At 50.7% G+C, this 23,313-nt stretch overlaps 1 protein-coding gene across 2 annotated transcripts in view; it reads left to right on the top strand.

Annotated features, from left to right (window-relative positions):
• LOC136590970 (zinc finger protein 436-like) overlaps positions 1–23,313 on the top strand; it is a 137,092-nt gene that overhangs the window by 103,731 nt on the left and 10,048 nt on the right. The window contains exons 1-6 of one of the 2 annotated variants that reach the window (XM_066588446.1): positions 15,100–15,208; positions 22,175–22,328; positions 22,438–22,605; positions 22,687–22,810; positions 22,931–23,004; positions 23,125–23,232. In XM_066588446.1, coding sequence (XP_066444543.1) covers positions 15,189–15,208; positions 22,175–22,328; positions 22,438–22,605; positions 22,687–22,810; positions 22,931–23,004; positions 23,125–23,232 — 648 coding nt within the window. In that variant the 5' untranslated portion in view covers positions 15,100–15,188. Of the gene's footprint in view, positions 1–15,099; positions 15,209–22,174; positions 22,329–22,437; positions 22,606–22,686; positions 22,811–22,930; positions 23,005–23,124; positions 23,233–23,313 lie in introns of those variants that run through there. The other variant, XM_066588447.1, reaches the window with a different exon arrangement.

Below are 23,313 nucleotides of genomic sequence, written 5' to 3'. Positions count from 1 at the left end.
CTCTGACTATGCTCCTAATACATCAGGGTAGCCTGTTCCTCTTTTACTGTGTTGGCAGCACACTCTACACATAATTGCTTTCTATAGTTTTCAAGTTTTATGGCACATTTCCTAGCTCTCCTCTTGGTCTCGGGTTTGGACTCTGAGTTTCTTTGCCTCCCTGAAATGACAAGAAACTTGTATATTGCTATACTAACAAATACATTATAGCATTCATCCAGAACGACTACTATTGGTTTGCTGAGTTTATGCATCATCTTCACGCCCATCCATAGCGCTCACTGAACACAGTAGGTAGCAGCATCAACTTCACAAGAAATAGTGAGCTAAAATGTGATACCTGGGCAGGGTTGCCGTCTGGATGCATGATTACATTAGGGTGTGTATTCATGTTACCCCTTCTGTCCCAGACTTCTCCCTAGCCAAGTCAGGAACCTATTGCATACTGATGTGGGGCAAAAATCCTGAAACAGCTGTCTGTGTATGGATTCTGGTCTTGGTTGTCAATTACCAATCATTGTTGTATAGACCTGTATAAACAGTCAGGCATTGATTTGAAGGAATGCTGCCATCCAATTGGTGGCGCTGCTGAGGTATTGTTCCATCTTCCTTGTTTGCAGATTACCCAGAGGAGCATGCATGGCCTTATAAGTCTCCTCACTGACCTTCTTGGTGCTCTCCCTAAAGAGTGATGTTACCCCTCCTGAGTTCATTTGCTGAATCACACATTTCATGGGGCACAAACGACGCCAGAGTGTGTGCAAGACCGAATATCGAGCAATTGACTGTTGACATTTGAGCATAGCAGTTTAATTACCACGTGCGTTCCAAACGATCCAATTCTGGATCGGTGTTCTTCTAGTTGCTTCTTCGCGTGATGTAGAGTGGGATCAGGCTAAGAGACCTGCAGTAGGTTTTAGCCTGAGGAGTTCTGTGGAGGAAGGGGAGCCGCAACCCCTGATGAGGCCCGGTCTGCTATATCCACCAAGGAAACTCTTCTGCTTGTGTCTGCTGTAAGGACAGGAAAAACAGAGGGGGGGGGGGAGATGCTTTTAATCTCTCCTCCTTCCTGTCCTTACAGCAGTCAGAGGGCAACCTCAATATTCACTGTCATGACTGGACGATGTGGAAAACAACCTATAGAGAAGCACAGCAAAATTATAGGCTGCATCACTAAAATGCCCTAAAGTAGCAACCCAAACCTGAAAGATGCAGAGGTAAGTGGGAAACTGCTCTTCAAATGGATCAAAGAATAGCCAAATGGCAAAGAATCAGCCAATGATCACCTCCAGAAAGACCAAAGAAGATCTGAACCTATCAGTAAATATAGCTACTGTCGTGTCTTATCGATGCTGGATTGGAGCCGCAGGTGCAGTAGCCAAGCTAGTCAGTAGAGAGTAGTCAGAATAGCAGGAGTAGTTATCGGGAAGCCATGTCATGCGGTACAAATGGATGAGATAGAAGCATAGTCAATGGAAGCCAAAGGTCAGCAGCAGTATCAGTATGCTTGTAGAGGAGCCAGAGGAAGAGGAGCTTGATCAAGGTGGTGGAACACAATAATCACGCACTGGAGTGGAAGGGCTAGGCTTATATAGGGAGTGCAATCAGGAATAGGGCGAGGTCAGGACCAGGAGGCAAGAACTAGGTAACTGAGAAATAGGAGATTAAGGCTAGGTTTCAGCAAGGGAACTTTTCAAGAGAGCTGCCAACTGGAACACAAGAGATTGTGGGTTCAAGCCCTAATAGTAGCCCCCCTCTTTGAGGATGGCCTTTGAACATCCCAGGTGCCGGTTTACCTGGGTATCTCCTGTGAAACTCCTTTGTGAGCATTTGGAGCATGCATATTTTTCTCTCTCCCAGGATTTCTCATCTGTCCCATACCCTTGCCACTTCACAAGGTACTGTATTTTAACTCTCTGAAGTCTGGAGTCTAGAATCTTCTCTACAATGAACTTGTCCTGGCCCTGAACTTTCGCAAAAGGGGGAGGCGGTTGATGTCTTCCCACAAAAATATTCTCATGAAATGGCTTTAGTAGGGAAATGTGAAAGACAGGGTGAATCTTCAGACTGCCTGGGAGCTTCAGTCAGAATGCCACCTGGCTAACACTTGCAGCAATTGGAAAAGGTCCTAAGTATTTTTGTCCAAGCTTGGGAGAGGATACGTACGCCTTCAGGTACTTGGAGGCTAACCACACCTTTTCTCCAACCTAGAAGGTAGGAGTTGCTGGGCGATGACGGTCGGATGCCTTCTTATAGGTATTTTGCACTTCCTGTAAGGTTTCTTTTAGTTGCTTCTGCGTTCCTGGAAACACCGTCAGTCTATGGTTAACAGTTGGGACCGGAGTGTTGATAGGAAGGCCAGGAATAAAAATGGGATGTGTACCGTAGTTGGAATAGAATGGGCTCTGGGCGGTTGAACTGTGTTGAGCATTGTTGTAATTGAACTCTGCTGTTGACAAATAATCCACCCAGTCATCCTGTAGATGGGAGATAAAGCAGTGGAGATATTGCTCCAGAGTCAGATTTGTTCTTTCTGTCTGGCCGTTAGACTGTGGATGAAAGGCAGAGGAAAGTTTTACGGTAATACCCAGAGCTGTGCCTGGGTATGTCTCAAGAACTTTGAGTTAAACTGGACCCCTGTGTGAGACCACATCATCCGGAATTCCGTGTAATTGGAAAACTTCCCGGATCATCAACTCCGCGGTGCTCTTGGCAGTGTGAATCTTCTCTATAGAGATTAAGTGGGTCTCTCTTCATAAGTCAATCCATGACCCCAAGGACAGTAGTCATCCCTTTTAAGGGGGGGCAGATCCACTATAAAATCCATGGATATAGAACCGCAGGGTCTGGATGGGACTGGAAGAGGCTGTAGCAGCCCCAGAGGGCAAGATCGTTTGTCTTGTTCTGAGCACATACCTCGCAAGAGATGACATACTTCTTCACATCTCTCCTGCAGTCAGGTCACCAATGAGGAATAATTTTTCCGAGGAAAAAAATAGGAGACTGGTTTCTCAAAGTGAAAAAAGGGCATGCCGTGCACGGTGATCAAAGCTCCAGCAGGAGCTGAAACGTGTTTGCTTTTAGTTGGATATGCAATGGCACAACTTTATTAAAGCAGGGCATGTCTTTTTTGCACTTTGAGAAACAAGTCTCCTATTTTTTTCTTCAAAAAAATCATTCCTCATTGTCTGTTTCTGCTTGGGTCTGGGCGGTGGAGCTGTGTCTGCTGAGGAAGCCTTGCTGGAACCAGGACAAGACGTTATGGGATTAAGGTAGTGAGCAATCTTCTTTTATTTCATTCACCAAAAGGAACAAAGTAGAAGTTCTGAAGTCTTTGTGACACCCAGGTGACCGGCCAGTTTGGAAAACATACAGTTGGTGTTCTCGCCACCAAAGCCCTCCTATAAAGGAAAGCTTCACATCCTTAGGACGACCCAAGAACGGGTCCTTTTCATATCCTCCCTTAGGCCGAATGCACATGAGCGGAAATTCCGCCATTGCACGCTGCCATAGGATTTCATTGGTTTATGCAATGTTATGCAGACAGCCCCGATTTGAGCCTGAAAACTCGCGCATATCCTATTTCGGTGCACCAGCCAGCACATCCACAGAGCAAAGATGCCAGATAAGTAAGCCGCGGATGACTGCAGTGGCACGGGTTGCTTCCTGCTGAGAGAAACTCGCAGTCTAATCCAGGCAGAAGAAGGCTTCGGTCGGCGCCATGGAGACGGGGACACCAGCACCAGAGGGGGTAAGTGTATAACTTCTGTATGGCCAATATTTAATGCACGATGTATATTACAAAGTGCATTAATATGGCCATACAGAAGTGTATAACCCCACTTGCTTTCACGGGACAACCCCTTTAAGACATGGAACAGTGGTTCGGATCGTCAAACATTTGACCCATAGCGGTCGTGAAGGCATCAAGACTGTCAAGCAGATTACTATTAGTCTCTATGTATGGCAAGGCCAATGCGAGCGCCTCATCAGTGAGGAGGTTAATGATGAAAAATTCTTTCGTTCTGTCACTGGTAAACAAGGTGGGCTGCACCTGAAATTATATCCGGCATTGATTTAGAAAGCCTCAGTATTGGCGACGATCTCCAGCAAATCTTTGTGGCAATGGCACCTTAGGGTGTCAGATACGCGGCGCTCCCAGATCTGTCTCCATAAATTCAAGAGCATCCCTCCAATAATTTTGTAAAACATGACACTCCCATAACATGTGCATAATTGTGCCTGTATCCATCAAGCACCTTGGGCAGTTTGAACTAGGAGATAAGCCCTATAGCGTTTGGACAGCTAGGGGTATAATAGACTCTATGAAGAAACTTGATTTGTACTAGCCTGTCTCTAAGGGTGATAGTCTGCCAAGCTGCTGCATCTAAGCTATGCAGACGTATCTACGCCAGATCAGCTAAGTCGATCATGGGTGATACATCTGCTGAGCTGCTGTATCTAAGCAGATCCTGTGTGGTATGTCAGCTGAGCAAATGTATCACACATTTAGCTTAAATACATCAGCTCGGCAGACAGTATCACACATGATAGTTGCACCAGCAGTAATAGTGCCCCCTCCACAGTTGACCCAGCAGTAATACTGATGCACAGTAGTTGCCCCAGCAAAAAAGTGACCCCCCCACAGTTACCCCAGCAGTAATAGTGACCCCCCCCACACACAGTTGCCTCAGCATTAATGGTGACCCCAATAATTGTCCCAGCAGTAATAGTCACCCCCAATAATTGCCCCAGCAGTGATAGTGAACCCCAATAATTGCCTCAGGAGTAATAGTGACTCCCAATAGTTGCCCAAGCAGTAATAGTGACCCCCAATAATTGCCCTAGCACAAATAGTGACTCCAATAATTGGCCCAGAACAAATAGTGACCCCCAATAAATGTCCCAGCAGTGATAGTGACCCCCAATAATTGTCCCAGCACACATAGTGACTCCCAATAATTGCCCCAGCGGTAATAGTGACCCCAATAATTGCCCCAGCAGTGATAGTGACACCCCCCACCCCCCGACACTGTTCCCAGTAATAATGACACCACCTGCCCCCTGACACTGCCCCCAGTAATAATAGTGACACCACTTGCCCCCCGACACTGCCCCTAGTAGTAAGAGTGACACCACCCACCCCCGACACATTGCCCCCAGTAGTAATAGTGACACCCCCCAACACTGCTCCCTGTAGTAATAGTGACACTACCCCAGTAGTAATAGTGAACCCCAATAATTGCCTCAGCGGTAATAGTGACCACCAATAGTTGCTCAAGCAGTAATAGTGACCCCCAATAATTGCCCTAGCACAAATAGTGACCCCAATAATTGGCCCAGAACAAATAGTGACCCCTAATAAATGCCCCAGCAGTGATAGTGACACCCGCCCTCTGACACTGCCCCCAGTAGTAATAGTGACACCACCTGCCCCCCTACACTGCCCCCAGTAGTAAGAGTAACCCCCCACTTACCCTTCAGCTGAGGTGGTCGACCGGTGGACGCTGCTGTCAAGATCTGCTTTAGCAGGGACTTCTAAATGAACTGCGAGCGCCGTCAAGCGCTTCTGCGCCTGCGTGACAAGAAAAGAAGAGGACAGAAGGAAGAATTTGTTGTATCCAGGGATGACGGAATGGTAAGCATAGGGGGGGGGGGCACTCTTGTAGGTAAGTTTTTAACTTGTATGGCTCATTTACAAAGCACATAGTATAAGTGCTCTGTAACGGCCATACAGAAGTGCTTACATGCACTTGTCACAGCCAGACAACCCCTTTAAGCTTATCAGCCATTGGGAACCCATAAAAAATAGTATGAGGAGGTCATATCTGTACAAATCATTTGTTTAACTGCGCATGGCCAATCGCACCGTGGGTCAAACTTAAGATTTAAACTTATTATGAACGGACCCCAACTTCCCTTCCCACCCTACCCAGAAGTAAGGGGGGGGCACAGCCCACCAGGCTACGCCTAAAAAAACTAAAAGAAGCAGCAAGAGGTTTGAAGCAGAGGAGAAAAGAAAGAGAACTCCCCGTCTATGGCCTGCATGAACCCATATAGGAAACAGGAGATCACACATTCTGCAGCTTACTAAGTAACTCAATAAAGGAGAAGGGTCACACCTAACCCCGCAGGGTGATACATCTGGGCCAAGGGAAAAAAGGAGACGTTCTAGGCAATACAAAACATTTACCCTACATTAATCATTGACTATGCATAGATCAACCTCGACAGCAGCCCGTCATGCATCTAAGCACATATCTGCTGCCCAAGAGACTCCATCTCCCCCTTGTAGGGGAAAAACAAAGCCAAAACAGCCAGAAGTAGCAGCATCATAAAATAAGTCATTTCAGCCGGCCCCATTGCAGGACTTTAGGACATTTAGGATCTATGAAGGTTCCGGCCAAGTGATCGCGTCCTCCAGCTTGTCAAGGAATTGAGCACGAGTGTCTGTAATCACTTTCAGCTTATCCGGGCCCAGCATTGCACAGTCCAGCTGCTTGGCACGCAGGAGACGCTTCACCTCCACAAACGTCTGACGCTTCTGCACCTCGAGGGAATAGTCGGGGAAAATTCGCACATGCTGGCCTTGCACTTTTAAGGGTTCCATCTTGCGGTTCAGTTCCAGCACTTTATCTCTGTCCCTATAGTTTAGGACCTTAGCTATAAATGTTCCGGGAGGCGGAGCTCTAGGCGGGATATGATGTGCGCATTCCACACAGAAGAGGGTTGAAAAAGGGTTGGAGCCATAGAACTCCTTGAGCAGCGATTCAAGATATTCGCAGGATTGTCTCCCCTCCACTCCCTCCGGCAGGCCGACCATTCTGATGTTACACCTGTGTGAGCGGTTCTCCATATCCTCTAGGTCAGAGACTCGTGGTTCCACTGTAGCAGTGCGGTCCCGTATGTTCTGGACATCCGCCCACAGCAGGCTGAAGTCGGACTGCAATGTGTCTATCTTCCCCTTGAGTGCGGATCGACATTCAGTTATGGCCTTAAGTACATCCATAATGGTTGGAGTGGCAGGTCAGCGGAGGGACCCCCGAGCTGCATTCAGGCTGAGTGTCTTCCATGACACCTGGTTTTGTAGGCCGTTGTACTCTGTTCGTGAGCTTGGTTTTCTTCATTGGGGCCATGTGAACAAAGATGAAGTATCAGAAGTGAGAGCGTCACACGGCTGGAACTACTCTGATATCACAGGAGAGTTCTCAAGCAAACATTTTTAGGTGGTTCCCATATTGCGGAGTTCTTGTACTTAGCGTACTGTGGGCTGTACATCATCAGAAATTTTGCATGTCAATGGCAATAAAAGTCTACAGTTCAGTTATATCACCAGAAACAGGGATCCAGTGCAGCATCTGCGGTTCTAATAAATATCTACTAGGTGGCAGTAGAACACCAGGAAAGTCCTTCTCCGTTGCTGTATCCCCCACTATATCCCCAAATTTCTCTTCATCTGTGGGCCAGTGTACCCCTCTCACTCCAGTCTCACTGGTGATGTTCTTCTGCAGGCTGGGGAGCCAAATGAGGTCCACTGGGTCCTCCTCACTACCACAGGTGGCGTCTTGTAGTGTATGCCACTAATAGTTTGCCCAATGTCATTAAGTACCAGGCCCTCACCGTTGGTGGCAAGTGGGATACTTCTGGGGGGGAAATATCAGTTGGCCAAGGTGTGTGTAAGAGCAACAGGACCCCCACCCTTCTCAGAGATTTGCTCTGTAAGCCCTGTTAGTAGCGCTCAGAGCCGCGATTCTGGGCACTCCAGCCCGCTGGAGAGCGTCCTCACCTTTCCCCCAGATCCAGGGGGTGCTGCGGCAATCGTGCCCGACTGCTAGCTGGCTCTCGTTACTCCCGATCCATCCCACGGGGAGCTGCAACGTGGGCCGGCCTGAAAATCTAGCCCATGGTCTCGCAGGCTTCACCAGGCCACACTAGGCCCAAGGTTCCCGCAGCCTCCGATCGGGCCAAGAGGACCCTCTTTCTGTTCCTCCTGTCACCCGGAGGTCTGCGGTGGTGCCAACGGAGGCCCTGGGTGCAGATGACCCTGGTTTTGCTCCAGGTGCAGCGGAGCTCTTTGACTGTAAGTTTGCTCCCACTGGTGGTTAGCCCCCCCCCCCCAGGGGGTTGTATCTTTATTCGGATATTAAATGTGTATTAGTGCTGCTGCCACATATTTCCGCTTGCACTGTATTGGCACAGCCACGGTTATTGTGTATCCACACATTTATTTGTTGGAAGTGCTGACCTTGTGTTTTGTGTTGTCACATAGTTTGCACCATCATCCCCATTCTGTCCGTGCTCATCATTCCTTATATCTTTCTGTATATGTGATTATCGTTATGACTTTATCTGTTCACTGTTCTCTAACATTTAACAAACCCCCTGAGGCTTAGGTACAGCAGCTCCGCCCTTCAGACAGGAAGAATACCCCATTGCTCCTACCACAAAATAATGCCTCCTATGTGCCCCACACAGGAATAATACCCACACTGTGCCCCAACAAGGAAATAGTGACCCACAAAATAATAGTGGTCCCTTTGTGTGTCCCACTTTGTATCTTCACATGATTAATCTCTTCTTTACAGACGACAGCACATGGAATCCTCAGGATGTCAGTTCCGCTGCCTCAAGCAGTACAAGTGACACCAGAGAGGAGGGACATGGGGGGGAGGAAGCAGGATGCAATGGATACAGATTTACCCCTTAACGCTCCAGGGTGTATATTGACATCATAGAGGTTCAGGGTATGTATGGAGGGGGATTGGTAGATAGATAGTCTTATTATATAAATGTATGTATAGTTAATATACATATATTTACAGGACTATCAGAAATGATCTTCCCAATGTGAAACACTCATAACTTATATTTAATTTAAAAAAAATGTTAATAAAACCATCATAACGAGTCGCCTTTATGCTTTTCCGTTGAGTAATTCCAAGGAATCCACACTAGTATGCGCACTATACAAACAACTTGTAATTGTGCATGGATAGATCTGTACAACCTTACTCAGACGAAGGTCTAATCCCCATGGCGGATGTAATTCACACCACTGTCCGTCACTTCTAAGAGAAACCAGAGGTAATAACTGGCCAGCGATATGAGAAATCTGACACATCAGGTCAGCATGACATGGCAGGGCTAGAGGTCTGGGCAAGGAAAAAGTTACAAGAACAGTCGGCGACATTGATAGACATGTCCCAAGAAAAAGATGGGACTGTAGAAAAGCATCATTCCAGAGTACAAGAGACATAGTCAGATATGGATTATAGTCCCGACAATTACATGGACACACTTGTCGGGGCTTAAACTCAAGAGCTCCTGTGCTCCAAGTGGTAGCTCTCCCTGCTGAGCTATCCAGCCTTCTGGACAGCTCCCCTGCGGAACCTTAGCCTTGTTCCAAGCTCCTGCACTCCAGTTCCTGTTTTGGCTTTACCCTAAATGCTAATTGCACATGCTATAAAAGCCTGGCCCTTCTTCCAGTTTCTTGTGTGATTATTGAGCTACCAGCCTCCTCTTTTTCCTGCGCCTACATCTCCAAATAATTGCTCTATGTACTGACCACTGGCTTCACCCTGACTCAACTTCCTGCCTGCTGCTTTTGTACTGCAACTGATACTACCCAGATACCGACCACTGGTTTCATCCCGACTCTGCTACCTGCCTGCTCCTTTTGTACTGCAACCGAAACTACTCTGATACTAACCCCTGGCTACACTAACCACGCTACCATTCCGCGCCAGTTACGACAAGAAGACTCCAACCCAGAACCAGATAATTACAGCACAACTACAGTCCTCAGCCTTTGTGGAGGGCTTGTACAAGCATCTCCGTGAGGAACTAGTGAAGGTACGCCCCGAATGATGTACAGCCATATTCTGAGCTATTGATTGTGGCAATGTGTGTGGAACAAGAGCTTAAGTTCACCCTCTGCCCTAGAACCATTATGAATTTTCATCCCAACACAGGGGACGGGGAAGGTGGGGAATGGGAGCAATTACATGCCACAACTGTAGTAGGCCTGGACAGATAGATACTGGGGCAGCCAAGTCCATAATACACACAGCTAACATATAGATGGTTTTATCACTTGCACTGGAGTGGATGGCAATCCCACCCACACTCCACTAACTATGCCACTAGCTGCAGATATTGACTAGGGTCACAAAATTGTCTTCCCCCTACACATAAGGTTCTAACACAATTCTTAGTCAGCGACACTGGACCTGCAAATCTGCTTGGGGTGGATGTGCTACAAGCCTTGCAAGCTACTATCCACTTCTCACCTGATAGTACTGTTACCCTCGGTTCAGAGGTGGATGAGCAGTTACTTTGTTTCTTAAATGCTTGTGCCTAGCAAGACAGATATTGGGAAACTTCCGGTCCCACCTGTCTTGGTCAAGCTGAAATGGGGGGCTGCGGTGTGTGACCCCCAGTCATGCAGTCGCTGTTAACCAGTGGATAGTGAAAGTTTTTAAAAAGTTAAAGTTTCATATCCCCTCAGGATTCCGATCTATGATGGGACATGAAACTACTCACCTCCAGCCTCAGCGATGTCCCCTGGCAATCTGGTCCTGCAAGGACCTGCCGCCGGCTTCTGCGCACGAGCGCAAAAAACAGAATGTTGTGCGCCTGTGCAGAAGGCCGGAGAGCCTGGGAAATTTAAAAGCTCTCTGCTTCCCGCTAGCAAAGGTATCTGAGAGCAAGATATCACTGGTGCCCGCGGTATGCGGCCCACGGTCACGTTATCGCCGTTAGCCATTGGTTCATGTACAGTTAAAAAAAAAAAAAAAAAAGTAAAGTTTCATCTCCCCTCACGGATACGATCTGCGAGGGGAGAGGAACATACTTACGTAAGGCCCCCGGATTTGTCCCCCGCTGGGAACTTTATCCCCTGACCTTTCCCCGGCTTCTGCGCATGCACCAATTAGCAAAATGTCGGACGCAAGTGCAGAAGCTGGGGAGGGCCTGGAAAATTTGGTATTAAAGGTAGACAAGAGCCTGGAGCAGAGACTGAGTATCATGATGTGCGCTCCCCGGTCATGTGATCAACATTATTCAATGGATAATGGCGATAACGTGACTGTTTAAAAAAAAAAGTTGAAGTTTAATCTCCCGTCACCGATGCGATTGGTAAGGGGAGATGAAACTTCTTACCGGAGGCCTCCACATTTGAACCCCAATGCGATCCTTCTCCACGGCCCCTGCGCATGCGCCCGCCGGCAAGTTGATGGACACATGCGCAGGAGCTGGCCCAGGAAATTTAAAATCTCCTTGCTCCCGGCTACCAAAAGTTGCCGGGAGCCTAGAGCAGTGACCGCTGGCCTTGTGAAGTGGTCTCCGGTCATGTGATTGCCATTATCCAATGGTGTAGAAAGGTGAGCAATGCCACGGACAGGCTCACAGCTGGGATCACTGCGGGCCTCTGCCCGGGGTTATTCAGACCGCTACCTGTAATGCCTACTTAATTTACAAGAAGGCTCTGTGTGCGGCCGCCGCACTGCAGCAAGATTACGAAGCCTTGCAGAGCGCCACTTTACACCCCATCCCACCGCTGAGGTCAAGAAGTACACACAGACCCCCGGGGTTTAGTCTACAGGGGTGTTTTTACGGTTTGCAGCAAGCATGGGAGGAGGGATGCTCAGTTTTATTGCCCCATGTGCCCATCCCACCAGCCCCCTAATTACCCGTTTTCTGACATATCACACAGCCCACATTATTACTTTTGTTCAAGATATTACTTTTAGGGCGACCATTTTTTTTCTGCACCAGTGAGCAACGGGGCCCGGAATGTATTCAGCTGTGCCCTGAAGTCCAACCGGTGCTCCCTCCATTATAGGGCGAGACGTGTGTCCAGTAAGTAGATTGGGGCCACAATGGGGATGTTTATAAACGAGGAGCAAACAGGGGGATCAATTTTGGGGTGTAAATCCTCATTTTCATGTATTCTATAGATAAATATGACATTTTATTTTTTCTCCATTAAATTGCATTAACATTAATTTCTGAAAATAAACTGTGGGATCACCATACTCCCGACCCCCTCAGTGAATACGTTAAGGGGTGTAGTTTTATAAAATGGGGTCACTTGTGGGGGGATCCATCATTCTGGCACCTATAAGCCCTTGCTATCTTGTCTTGGTGCAGGAAAACAAAGTGTTTCTCAAAATGTTACGTTTGTACGTCTCCTAAATGGTTAAAAAAAAAAAAAAGTTTTCCCAATGTGTATCCAGAATAACGTAAACAGATGAAATACATATCATAGCAAAGATTTGTACAGCATGTTTGCGCATATTTGAGATATTACAGTTGAAAATGTGAAAAAAAGACATTTTTTTCAAAATTTTCCCAATTTTGGAGCTTTTAATAATTATACACAAATTCTATCGGTCTGTTTTTACCACGTGAATGAAGTACAAAATGTGGCGAAAAAACAACGTCAGAATCCCTGGGATCTGCAGAACCTTTACGGAGTTATGATATGTTAAAGTGACACATGGCAGATTTCCACAATTTGTCTCGGTCACTAAGGGGTTAAGGATCAGTGAGTTGTAAGAAGCTCCTCCCATCCACAGACAAGAAGGTCTATAAATATCAGCGCCTCTTCCAGAATGAAGGAGATCCCGATTCCAGGAGTTCTGGGATTCCTCTCGCAGCTCGGATTTCAAATGTCCCATGATTTGGGTGGCCATTCCTCCCTCCGGCGCCCCCTGCAGGGGAGGTTATCATCAGCCAGCGGGGAAGGGGGGGGAAGCAAAAGAGGTGTTTATTGTGAAGAAGAAACCACCTTCAGCCCTGCCGTCCCATGTAAATCCCATCACCGCGTCCCCCCTTACATTCCCATGTAAATCCCATTACCAGCTCCCCCCACCCCTACGGTCCCATGTAAATCCCATCACCAGCTCCCTCACCCCTACGGTCCCATGTAAATCCCATCACCAGCTCCCTCACCCCTACAGTCCCATGTAAATCCCATCACCAGCTCCCTCACCCCTACAGTCCCATGTAAATCCCATCACCGGCTCCCCACCCCGTGCAGTCCCATCACCGGCTCCCCCCCCCCACACACACACAGTCCCTTGTAAATCCCATCACCGACTCCCCCCTACAGTCCCCTGTAAATCCCATCACCAGCTCCCCCTGCAGTCCCATGTAAATCCCATCACCGCGTCCCCCCTTACATTCCCATGTAAATCCCATTACCAGCTCCCCCCACCCCTACGGTCCCATGTAAATCCCATCACCACCTCCCCCCTTACAGTCCCATGTAAATCCCATCACCAGCTCCCTCCCCCCTACAGTCCCATGTAAATCCCATCACCGTCTCCCCACCCCGTGCAGTCCCATCATCAGCTCCCCCCCCCCACACACAGTCCCCTGTAAATCCCATCACCAGCTCCCCCTGCAGTCTCATGTAAATCCCATCACCTGCTCCCCCCTAGTCTCATGTAAATCCCATCAACTGCTCCCCCTCTACAGTCCCATGTAAATCCCATCACCAGCCCCCCCCCCCCCCCCCCCACACACGGTCCCATGTAAATCCCATCACCAGCCCCCCTCCCCCCTACGGTCCAATATAAATCCCATCACCGGCTCTCCCTCTGTAGTCCCATGGAAATCACACAACGCCTCTTCGCCTAGAGTGCCTCTGCGCTAGTGTTTATGAGCAGTCACGTGATCCTATTGTCCACGGCTTTTTGTGGTCAGGCACAGTCATGTGATCTGGTGCCCCGCCCTTTCCGGTGACATCATCACTTTCCCGCTGAGCTCCCCTATGCATATTAGCCTCTTACTGCCCACTTCTACACAAGCCAACCTAAACAACCAATCAGGGGGAACCAGGCAAACCAAACAACCAATCACCGGGAATGAGTAAATCCAAACAACCAATCAGGTTGCGACTGGTGCGGAGGTGGGATGTAATCTATAAAACACTGACTGACCACTAATTCTCTCACTTCCCGATGTAATTTGGCACGAGCATTAATTATGTCATAAATAGGAAAAGCTAATGGGTCCCAACTCGATTATTCAATTCTAAGCGCAAAAGAATTGGCGTCCAAATATTACGTATGGAATGTAATTCTCTCACTTCCTGATGTCATTTTATATGAAGGAAATGTCGCATGGTTGCCTCCCGTGGTGTTTCCTGGGTAACGCAGAGAACTATGCAAAATGGTGAACATATGTTTTTCCTCAGTATCTCTAAAGTAACCACGACTTCAGAAGATTTCCGTGTGAACACCAGATAAACACCAGGACCAAATTAAGGCGCCTGCAGACGGCCGGTCGGATCCGGCTGTGAGAATTCTCACCGCGGGACCCGAGCGCCTGCAGAGAGCAGCGTGTACTCACCTCTCCCGCGGCCAGTGCCTGCACAGAGCGGAGCCGGCGGCTGCAGAGTGATGTTTCTGTGCGGGGCTCACAGAGATAGAGCATGCCACGATTTTTTTTCCGCACGGCCAAATCGCAGCCGTCTGCCTAGGATTGTGTTTGTTAACGCAATCCTATGGCAGCTTCCAGGGGCGGAAATCCCACGGGGAATCCCACCCGTCTGCAGGCGGCCTGACTCAGGTGAGCCGGGTATATCAGCTACTAGAGATATATGCCTTCTGTATGCGCATAACTGACTTCCACACCATTCGCAACCTGATTGGCTGTTTAGGTTGACTGATTCCCGGTGATTAGTTGTTGAGGTTGGCTGATTCCCGGTGATTGGTTGTTCAGGTTGGCTGTGATTGGTTGTTGAGGTTGGCTGATTCTCGGTGATTGGTTGTTCAGGTTGGCTGGCGCAGAGGTGGGGTGGAATAGGAGTATTTGCCTCCGGCATGCACATTCCTGCTCTCTAAACTCCTTCCCAGGTTTGAGGGTAATCATGTGACCACGCGAGACTCCGCCCTTTCCTGCTGACAGTACAGTCATGTGATCTGTAAGGCCGCACCTCTTCTGGTGACATCACGATACAGGGTCACATGGCTCTTGTGCAAACGAGCAGGAGGAGGAGCTTGCATTGGAGGTCTGAGGATCCCGTCTAGAATGGAGTGGATCCTGTAAGGTGTGACGTTACGGGATGGGCGGGGCAACGTCACGGGATGGGCGGGGCATCCCGGGCTCCCGATGACAGGAAGCAGCGCTCGTCTGTATGTGCGATCTGCTGAGAGGGTTTACATGGGACTGCAGGCTGGATGGAGCTGAAGGAAGAGTGGTATTTACTTAGGACTGTCTGCCGGGGTTGCAGGAAGTGATGTTTCTTTGCATGAGATTGTATATTGGAGGGATGAAGGGAGTGGGGATTACATGGGACTGCATCTTCCTACATGGGACTGCATATTGCAGGGCGGTGTGCTCAGGGGGTTCGTACAGGTGATCGTCTCCCGCGTGTTTTCGGCGCAGTGAATGGAACCCGCTGATTTCATTGGTTTTATCCACATCGGTGTATTTCTGCCACATGACGTGTGATGGCGTGGGGATCTGCGCAGAGCGACATTGATGCGGATCCGTGCCGCACGTCAGCGTGATTATGTGTATCTGTGAGCGCAGACCGCGGTGTATTCACGGACACAGATACACGCCGGCGTAAACGCAGTATTTACGGCTGCGCACATTTATGGTCTCCTTTTATCGTAAGCGCTGGGAGACGCTCCGCAGGACGCGCAGCGACATCCGTCACCGGCAGACTAACGTGGAGGCTGCTTAACGGACCCCGTGAGCGTCTCATGACACATCTGGTCCACAGCGCCAATGTTACGCATCCGTGCGGCGCTTCGCTCTACGCCGTCCACCATCTGCTGACTGTGGAAGCGCCGGCCGTCGTTAGTCCTGCGGATGAGGCCTCTGGGAGCAGCAGACATGGCTGCCAGCAGCGGACGGCCTCCGGCGCCGGATGTACGGCCACGTGTCGCTCCTCTGGGTCCTCAGCCGTATCTCCGGTGTGGGAGGGTGAGGCTATTCCCTGCTTGCAGTCATGTCTGCTGCTCCTGGATTCGGCACAGAAGGTTCCGGCTCCTCGCTGACGTCTGCGTGTTTCCTCCCGTTTCAGTCAGAGGGCGCTGCCGCTCCAGCAGATGAGGCCCGTCTGACGGTTCGGTGTATTAGCTGACCGCGCCGTCCGGTCCCCAATAACAGAAGCCGCGGCAGAGACCGCATCCGCCAGACTAACGGAACCCCCCGGCCCGTCTGACAGCGTCACGGTGACCGCGATGAACCCTCCCCTGCACCCCTGCGCACACCGGCAGCCATCAGCCGTCGGCCAGTATGGTGGGTGTTCACCGGATACATTATATTCCTTGTCCGGTGGACGGACCGCCGCGCCATCCGCTATTTATAAAAGGGCTGTCGGAGTCCTTGGTTTCTCATTCGTGCCCCCGCAGCCCCTCGGTCTCCCCTCCATCCGCTGCGGCCGCCCGGTTATAATCAGACCCGCAGAAGAAACGTATTGCGTCGCTCACACAGATGATTAACCCTGTAAACGCACATCGGCAGAACAGGCGGTTTTTCTTCTCCGCCACAAAACGCCCCTCAGACGTCCGGAGCGACCAGGACAAAAAACAGTTCTGGCATTTATTTAAATGAAGATGAATATCCTTCAAAAATCATCACGTCTTTGGGTCTAAAACTAGTGATTATTAGGAAATTATAGTAGCAATGTTTCTGGTGGCGCAATGTACCACACAGCTGTGCTACATGGTACATCCATCCTGACCCCCACACATCACACACACAGCTGTGCTACATGGTACATCCATCCTGACCCCCACACATCACACACACAGCTGTGCTACATGGTACATCCATCCTGACCCCCACACATCTCACACACACAGCTGTGCTACATGGTACATCCATCCTGACCCCCACACATCTCACACACACAGCTGTGCTACATGGTACATCCATCCTGACCCCCACACATCACACACACAGCTGTGCTACATGGTACATCCATCCTGACCCCCACACATCACACACACAGCTGTGCTACATGGTACATCCATCCTGACCCCCACACATCACACACACAGCTGTGCTACATGGTACATCCATCCTGACCCCCACACATCACACACACAGCTGTGCTACATGGTACATCCATCCTGACCCCCACACATCACACACACACACAGCTGTGCTACATGGTACATCCATCCTGACCCCCACACATCACACACACACAGCTGTGCTACATGGTACATCCATCCTGACCCCCACACATCACACACACACAGCTGTGCTACATGGTACATCCATCCTGACCCCCACACATCACACACACAGCTGTGCTACATGGTACATCCATCCTGACGCCCACACATCACACACACAGCTGTGCTACATGGTACATCCATCCTGACGCCCACACATTACACACACAGCTGTGCTACATGGTACATCCACCCTGACCCCCACACATCACACACACACAGCTGTGCTACATGGTACATCCATCCTGACCCCCACACATCACACACACACAGCTGTGCTACATGGTACATCCATCCTGACGCCCACACATCACACACACAGCTGTGCTACATGGTACATCCATCCTGACGCCCACACATTACACACACAGCTGTGCTACATGGTACATCCATCCTGACCCCCACACATCACACACACACAGCTGTGCTACATGGTACATCCATCCTGACCCCCACACATCACACACACACAGCTGTGCTACATGGTACATCCATCCTGACCCCCACACATCACACACACACAGCTGTGCTACATGGTACATCCATCCTGACCCCCACACATCACACACACACAGCTGTGCTACATGGTACATCCATCCTGACCCCCACACATCACACACACAGCTGTGCTACATGGTACATCCATCCTGACGCCCACACATCACACACACAGCTGTGCTACATGGTACATCCATCCTGACCCCCACACATCACACACACAGCTGTGCTACATGGTACATCCATCCTGACCCCCACACATCACACACACACAGCTGTGCTACATGGTACATCCACCCTGACCCCCACACATCACACACACACAGCTGTGCTACATGGTACATCCATCCTGACCCCCACACATCACACACACACACAGCTGTGCTACATGGTACATCCATCCTGACCCCCACACATCACACACACACACAGCTGTGCTACATGGTACATCCATCCTGACCCCCACACATCACACACACACAGCTGTGCTACATGGTACATCCATCCTGACCCCCACACATCACACACACACAGCTGTGCTACATGGTACATCCATCCTGACCCCCACACATCACACACACACAGCTGTGCTACATGGTACATCCATCCTGACCCCCACACATCACACACACACAGCTGTGCTACATGGTACATCCATCCTGACCCCCACACATCACACACACAGCTGTGCTACATGGTACATCCATCCTGACGCCCACACATCACACACACAGCTGTGCTACATGGTACATCCATCCTGACGCCCACACATTACACACACAGCTGTGCTACATGGTACATCCACCCTGACCCCCACACATCACACACACACAGCTGTGCTACATGGTACATCCATCCTGACGCCCACACATTACACACACAGCTGTGCTACATGGTACATCCATCCTGACCCCCACACATCACACACAGCTGTGCTATATGGTACATCCACCCTGACGCCCACACATCAAAAAACAGCTGTGCTATATGGTACATCCACCCTGACCCCCACACATCACACACACAGCTGTGCTACATGGTACATCCACCCTGACCCCCACACATCACACACACAGCTGTGCTACATGGTACATCCACCCTGACCCCCACACATCACACACACAGCTGTGCTACATGGTACATCCACCCTGACCCCCACACATCACACACACAGCTGTGCTACATGGTACATCCACCCTGACCCCCACACATCACACACACAGCTGTGCTACATGGTACATCCATCCTGACCCCCACACATCACACACAGCTGTGCTATATGGTACATCCACCCTGACCCCCACACATCACACACACAGCTGTGCTACATGGTACATCCACCCTGACCCCCACACATTACACACACAGCTGTGCTACATGGTACATCCACCCTGACCCCCACACATCACACACACAGCTGTGCTACATGGTACATCCACCCTGACCCCCACACATTACACACACAGCTGTGCTACATGGTACATCCACCCTGACCCCCACACATTACACACACAGCTTGGCTCCTTCCATAGCAGTGACATCACCACAGGTATTTCAGCCCACTGAATCTCTTTGGTGGAGGTAGGTCAGTGTGTTCTGTCAGGACTGCAGAACAGAAATGGCGTGGGGGAGGTGAGTGCAGCATTACTTTGGGTTGTTTTAAAGAAAAAAGTATTTTTCATACGTTGGAGCCGACAGTTTGTTTTACTGCTTGCTCATCTTCCTGTCCGGCCATTACTCGGACGCCTCTGCCCTGTGCCGGACACTGCACTGGCTGCTCGGAAAATACAGAATACAATTTAAACTCACTACCATCATACATAAAGCCCTCCACAGCACCATGCCGCCCTACATTGTCTCCCTTATCCACAGCACCGCCCTACATTGTCTCCCTCATCCACAGCACCACGCGTCGCCCTACATTGTCTCCCTCATCCACAGCACCGCACGTCGCCCTACATTGTCTCCCTTATCCACAGCACTGCGTCGCCCTACATTGTATCCCTCATCCACAGCACCGCGTCGCCCTACATTGTCTCCCTCATCCACAGCACCGCGCCGCCCTACATTGTATCCCTCATCCACAGCACCGCGTCGCCCTACATTGTCTCCCTCATCCACAGCACCACCCCGCCCTACATTGTCTCCCTCATCCACAGCACCGCGCCGCCCTACATTGTCTCCCTCATCCACAGCACCGCGCCGCCCTACATTGTATCCCTCATCCACAGCACCGCGTCGCCCTACATTGTCTCCCTCATCCACAGCACCACCCCGCCCTACATTGTCTCCCTCATCCACAGCACCGCGTCGCCCTACATTGTCTCCCTCATCCACAGCGCCGCCCTTCGTTGTATCCCTCATCCACAGCGCCGCCCTTCGTTGTATCCCTCATCCACAGCGCCGCCCTACGTTGTGTCCCTCATCCACAGCGCCGCCCTACGTTGTGTCCCTCATCCACAGCGCCGCCCTACGTTGTGTCCCTCATCCACAGCGCCGCCCTACGTTGTGTCCCTCATCCACAGCGCCGCCCTACGTTGTGTCCCTCATCCACAGCGCCGCCCTACGTTGTGTCCCTCATCCACAGCGCCGCCCTACGTTGTGTCCCTCATCCACAGCGCCGCCCTACGTTGTGTCCCTCATCCACAGCGCCGCCCTACGTTGTGTCCCTCATCCACAGCGCCGCCCTACGTTGTGTCCCTCATCCACAGCGCCGCCCTACGTTGTGTCCCTCATCCACAGCGCCGCCCTACGTTGTGTCCCTCATCCACAGCGCCGCCCTACGTTGTGTCCCTCATCCACAGCGCCGCCCTACGTTGTGTCCCTCATCCACAGCGCCGCCCTACGTTGTGTCCCTCATCCACAGCGCCGCCCTACGTTGTGTCCCTCATCCACAGCGCCGCCCTACGTTGTGTCCCTCATCCACAGCGCCGCCCTACGTTGTGTCCCTCATCCACAGCGCCGCCCTACGTTGTATCCCTCATCCACAGCGCCGCCCTACGTTGTATCCCTCATCCACAGCGCCGCCCTACGTTGTATCCCTCATCCACAGCGCCGCCCTACGTTTTATCCCTCATCCACAGCGCCGCCCTACGTTGTATCCCTCATCCACAGCGCCGCCCTACGTTGTGTCCCTCATCCACAGCGCCGCCCTACGTTGTGTCCCTCATCCACAGCGCCGCCCTACGTTGTGTCCCTCATCCACAGCGCCGCCCTACGTTGTGTCCCTCATCCACAGCGCCGCCCTACGTTGTGTCCCTCATCCACAGCGCCGCCCTACGTTGTGTCCCTCATCCACAGCGCCGCCCTACGTTGTGTCCCTCATCCACAGCGCCGCCCTACGTTGTGTCCCTCATCCACAGCGCCGCCCTACGTTGTGTCCCTCATCCACAGCGCCGCCCTACGTTGTATCCCTCATCCACAGCGCCGCCCTACGTTGTATCCCTCATCCACAGCGCCGCCCTACGTTGTATCCCTCATCCACAGCGCCGCCCTACGTTTTATCCCTCATCCACAGCGCCGCCCTACGTTGTATCCCTCATCCACAGCGCCGCCCTACGTTGTATCCCTCATCCACAGCGCCGCCCTACGTTGTATCCCTCATCCACAGCGCCGCCCTACGTTGTATCCCTCATCCACAGCGCCGCCCTACCTTGTGTCCCTCATCCATAAAGCCCTCCACAGCACCGCGCTGACCTACATTGCCTCCCTCAATTCACCACCCAGCCTGCACCCTCTGCTCCGCTCACGAAATCAGATTAAGTGCTCCTTTAACTCGAACCTCTCACTCCCGCCTCCAAGACTTTTCCAGAGCCGCAGCAGTCCTCTGGAATGCACTACCAAGGGCTACCCGGGCAATCCAGGACTTATAAAACTTCAGGCGTGCTCTAAAAACGCACCTCTTCAGGGAGGCATACCATATCTCCTAAACCAAACCCCTCTGTACTCCGCCTAATAACATGCTCCCTGACCTACTGACTGCAATACCTGCTAGCGACCATCATCTGCCCCTGCAGTTATACCGATTCAGCCACTAAACGGCCTGACCATTGTCTGTGTGCATTGCATCCATCACCTCTCCACCCCCTGCCATACCGTGCAAAACTCCAGCCCCACGCCATACTGCGCACATCTCCACCTCGCCATACCGCGCACATCACCTCGCCATACCGCGCACATCTCCAGCCCTTTACCTTCTGTATCGCCTCATTATCTGTAGTATGTAAGCTCGTTGGAGCCCCTCCCCCTACTGTCTCCATCTACTGATTACTACATGAAACCGTGGTTTTATATCTGTTCCCCCGTTTTATAAGCGCTGCGGAATATGTCGGCACTATATAAATAAAGATCATTATTAGGTCCATTATACGCTACAAGTCGTCCTATAATAACCAGTCAGGGAGTCCCTGTACTTCATGTAAGATGTTCCTCCAGATGTGATTCTGCTCTCAGTCCTCCTTGTCTTCCCTCAGGCTCCTCAGGTACAGGACTCACCACTATAGTTGTCCTGAGACCACGATGGTCCTTCTCATCAATGACCCTCCGAGGATGGAGAAGGACAGAAGCCACAAGGCTTCCAGGATATTAGAGCTCACCCTGGAGATCATCTCCCTGATAACCGGAGAGGTGAGAGTTTCACATGAGTCCCTCTTATCTCTATTACTACAGCAGGTGATGACTGGAAGGTGAAGGGTTCTTAGACTCCATGTAGTGATCAGTGTCTCTCCATACACAGGATTACACAGTAGTGAAGAAGTTGTCTGGTGAGTGTGTGGGCCCGCGTGTGTCAGGGGGATGGAGCCGGACCCCAAGCCCCATCACCGAGCCTCCACCTCACTCACTGATACATGAGCAGAAGCTCCTAGAACTCACCACCAGGATGACCGAGCTGCTGACCGGAGAGGTGAGTGCTGCCGGGAATGTGGGGCATTATACAATAATGCCAAGGGAGGGTCTGGGTGATGACGGTATATTGTGTTGTCAGGTTCCTATAAGGTGTCAGGACATCACTGTCTGTTTCTCCATGGAGGAGTGGGAGTATGTAGAAGGACACAAGGATCTGTACAAGGACGTCATGATGGAGGACCACCGGCCCCTCACATCACCGGGTAAGAGGAGACCTCCCTGATTATAGAGGAGACATCAGGTATGAGGGTCACCTAGACTCCCCCATCATCTGATCATCACATATAGACAATGTATTCAGTCACTGTATATATTTCCTATAGATGGATGCAGTCAGAGAAATCCACCAGAGAGATGTCCCAGTCCTCCATATTCCCAAGACCCACCAGATCATCAGGTAGATGGAGCTGAGATTCCTGCAGATCCTCTATAGATGGATGTAATGAAGCTTTATAGTAAACCTCTCGGCCGCAGTGCAGGATGTGCTCCATTATATCTTCATGTTGTTCCTCTATAGACGATGATGCTTCTCATCAATGACCCTCCGAGGATGGAGGACAGAAACCACGAGGCTTCCAGGATATTAGAGCTCACCCTGGAGATCATCTCCTTGATAACTGGAGAGGTGAGAGTTTCACATGAGTCCCTCTTATTTCTATTACCACAGCAGGTGATGACTGGAAGGTGAAGGGTTCTTAAGGCTCAT

This window comes from Eleutherodactylus coqui, chromosome 1, assembly GCF_035609145.1.
Source record: "Eleutherodactylus coqui strain aEleCoq1 chromosome 1, aEleCoq1.hap1, whole genome shotgun sequence".
Lineage (NCBI taxonomy): Eukaryota > Metazoa > Chordata > Amphibia > Anura > Eleutherodactylidae > Eleutherodactylus > Eleutherodactylus coqui.
This window is presented reverse-complemented; position numbering and strand designations above follow the sequence as displayed.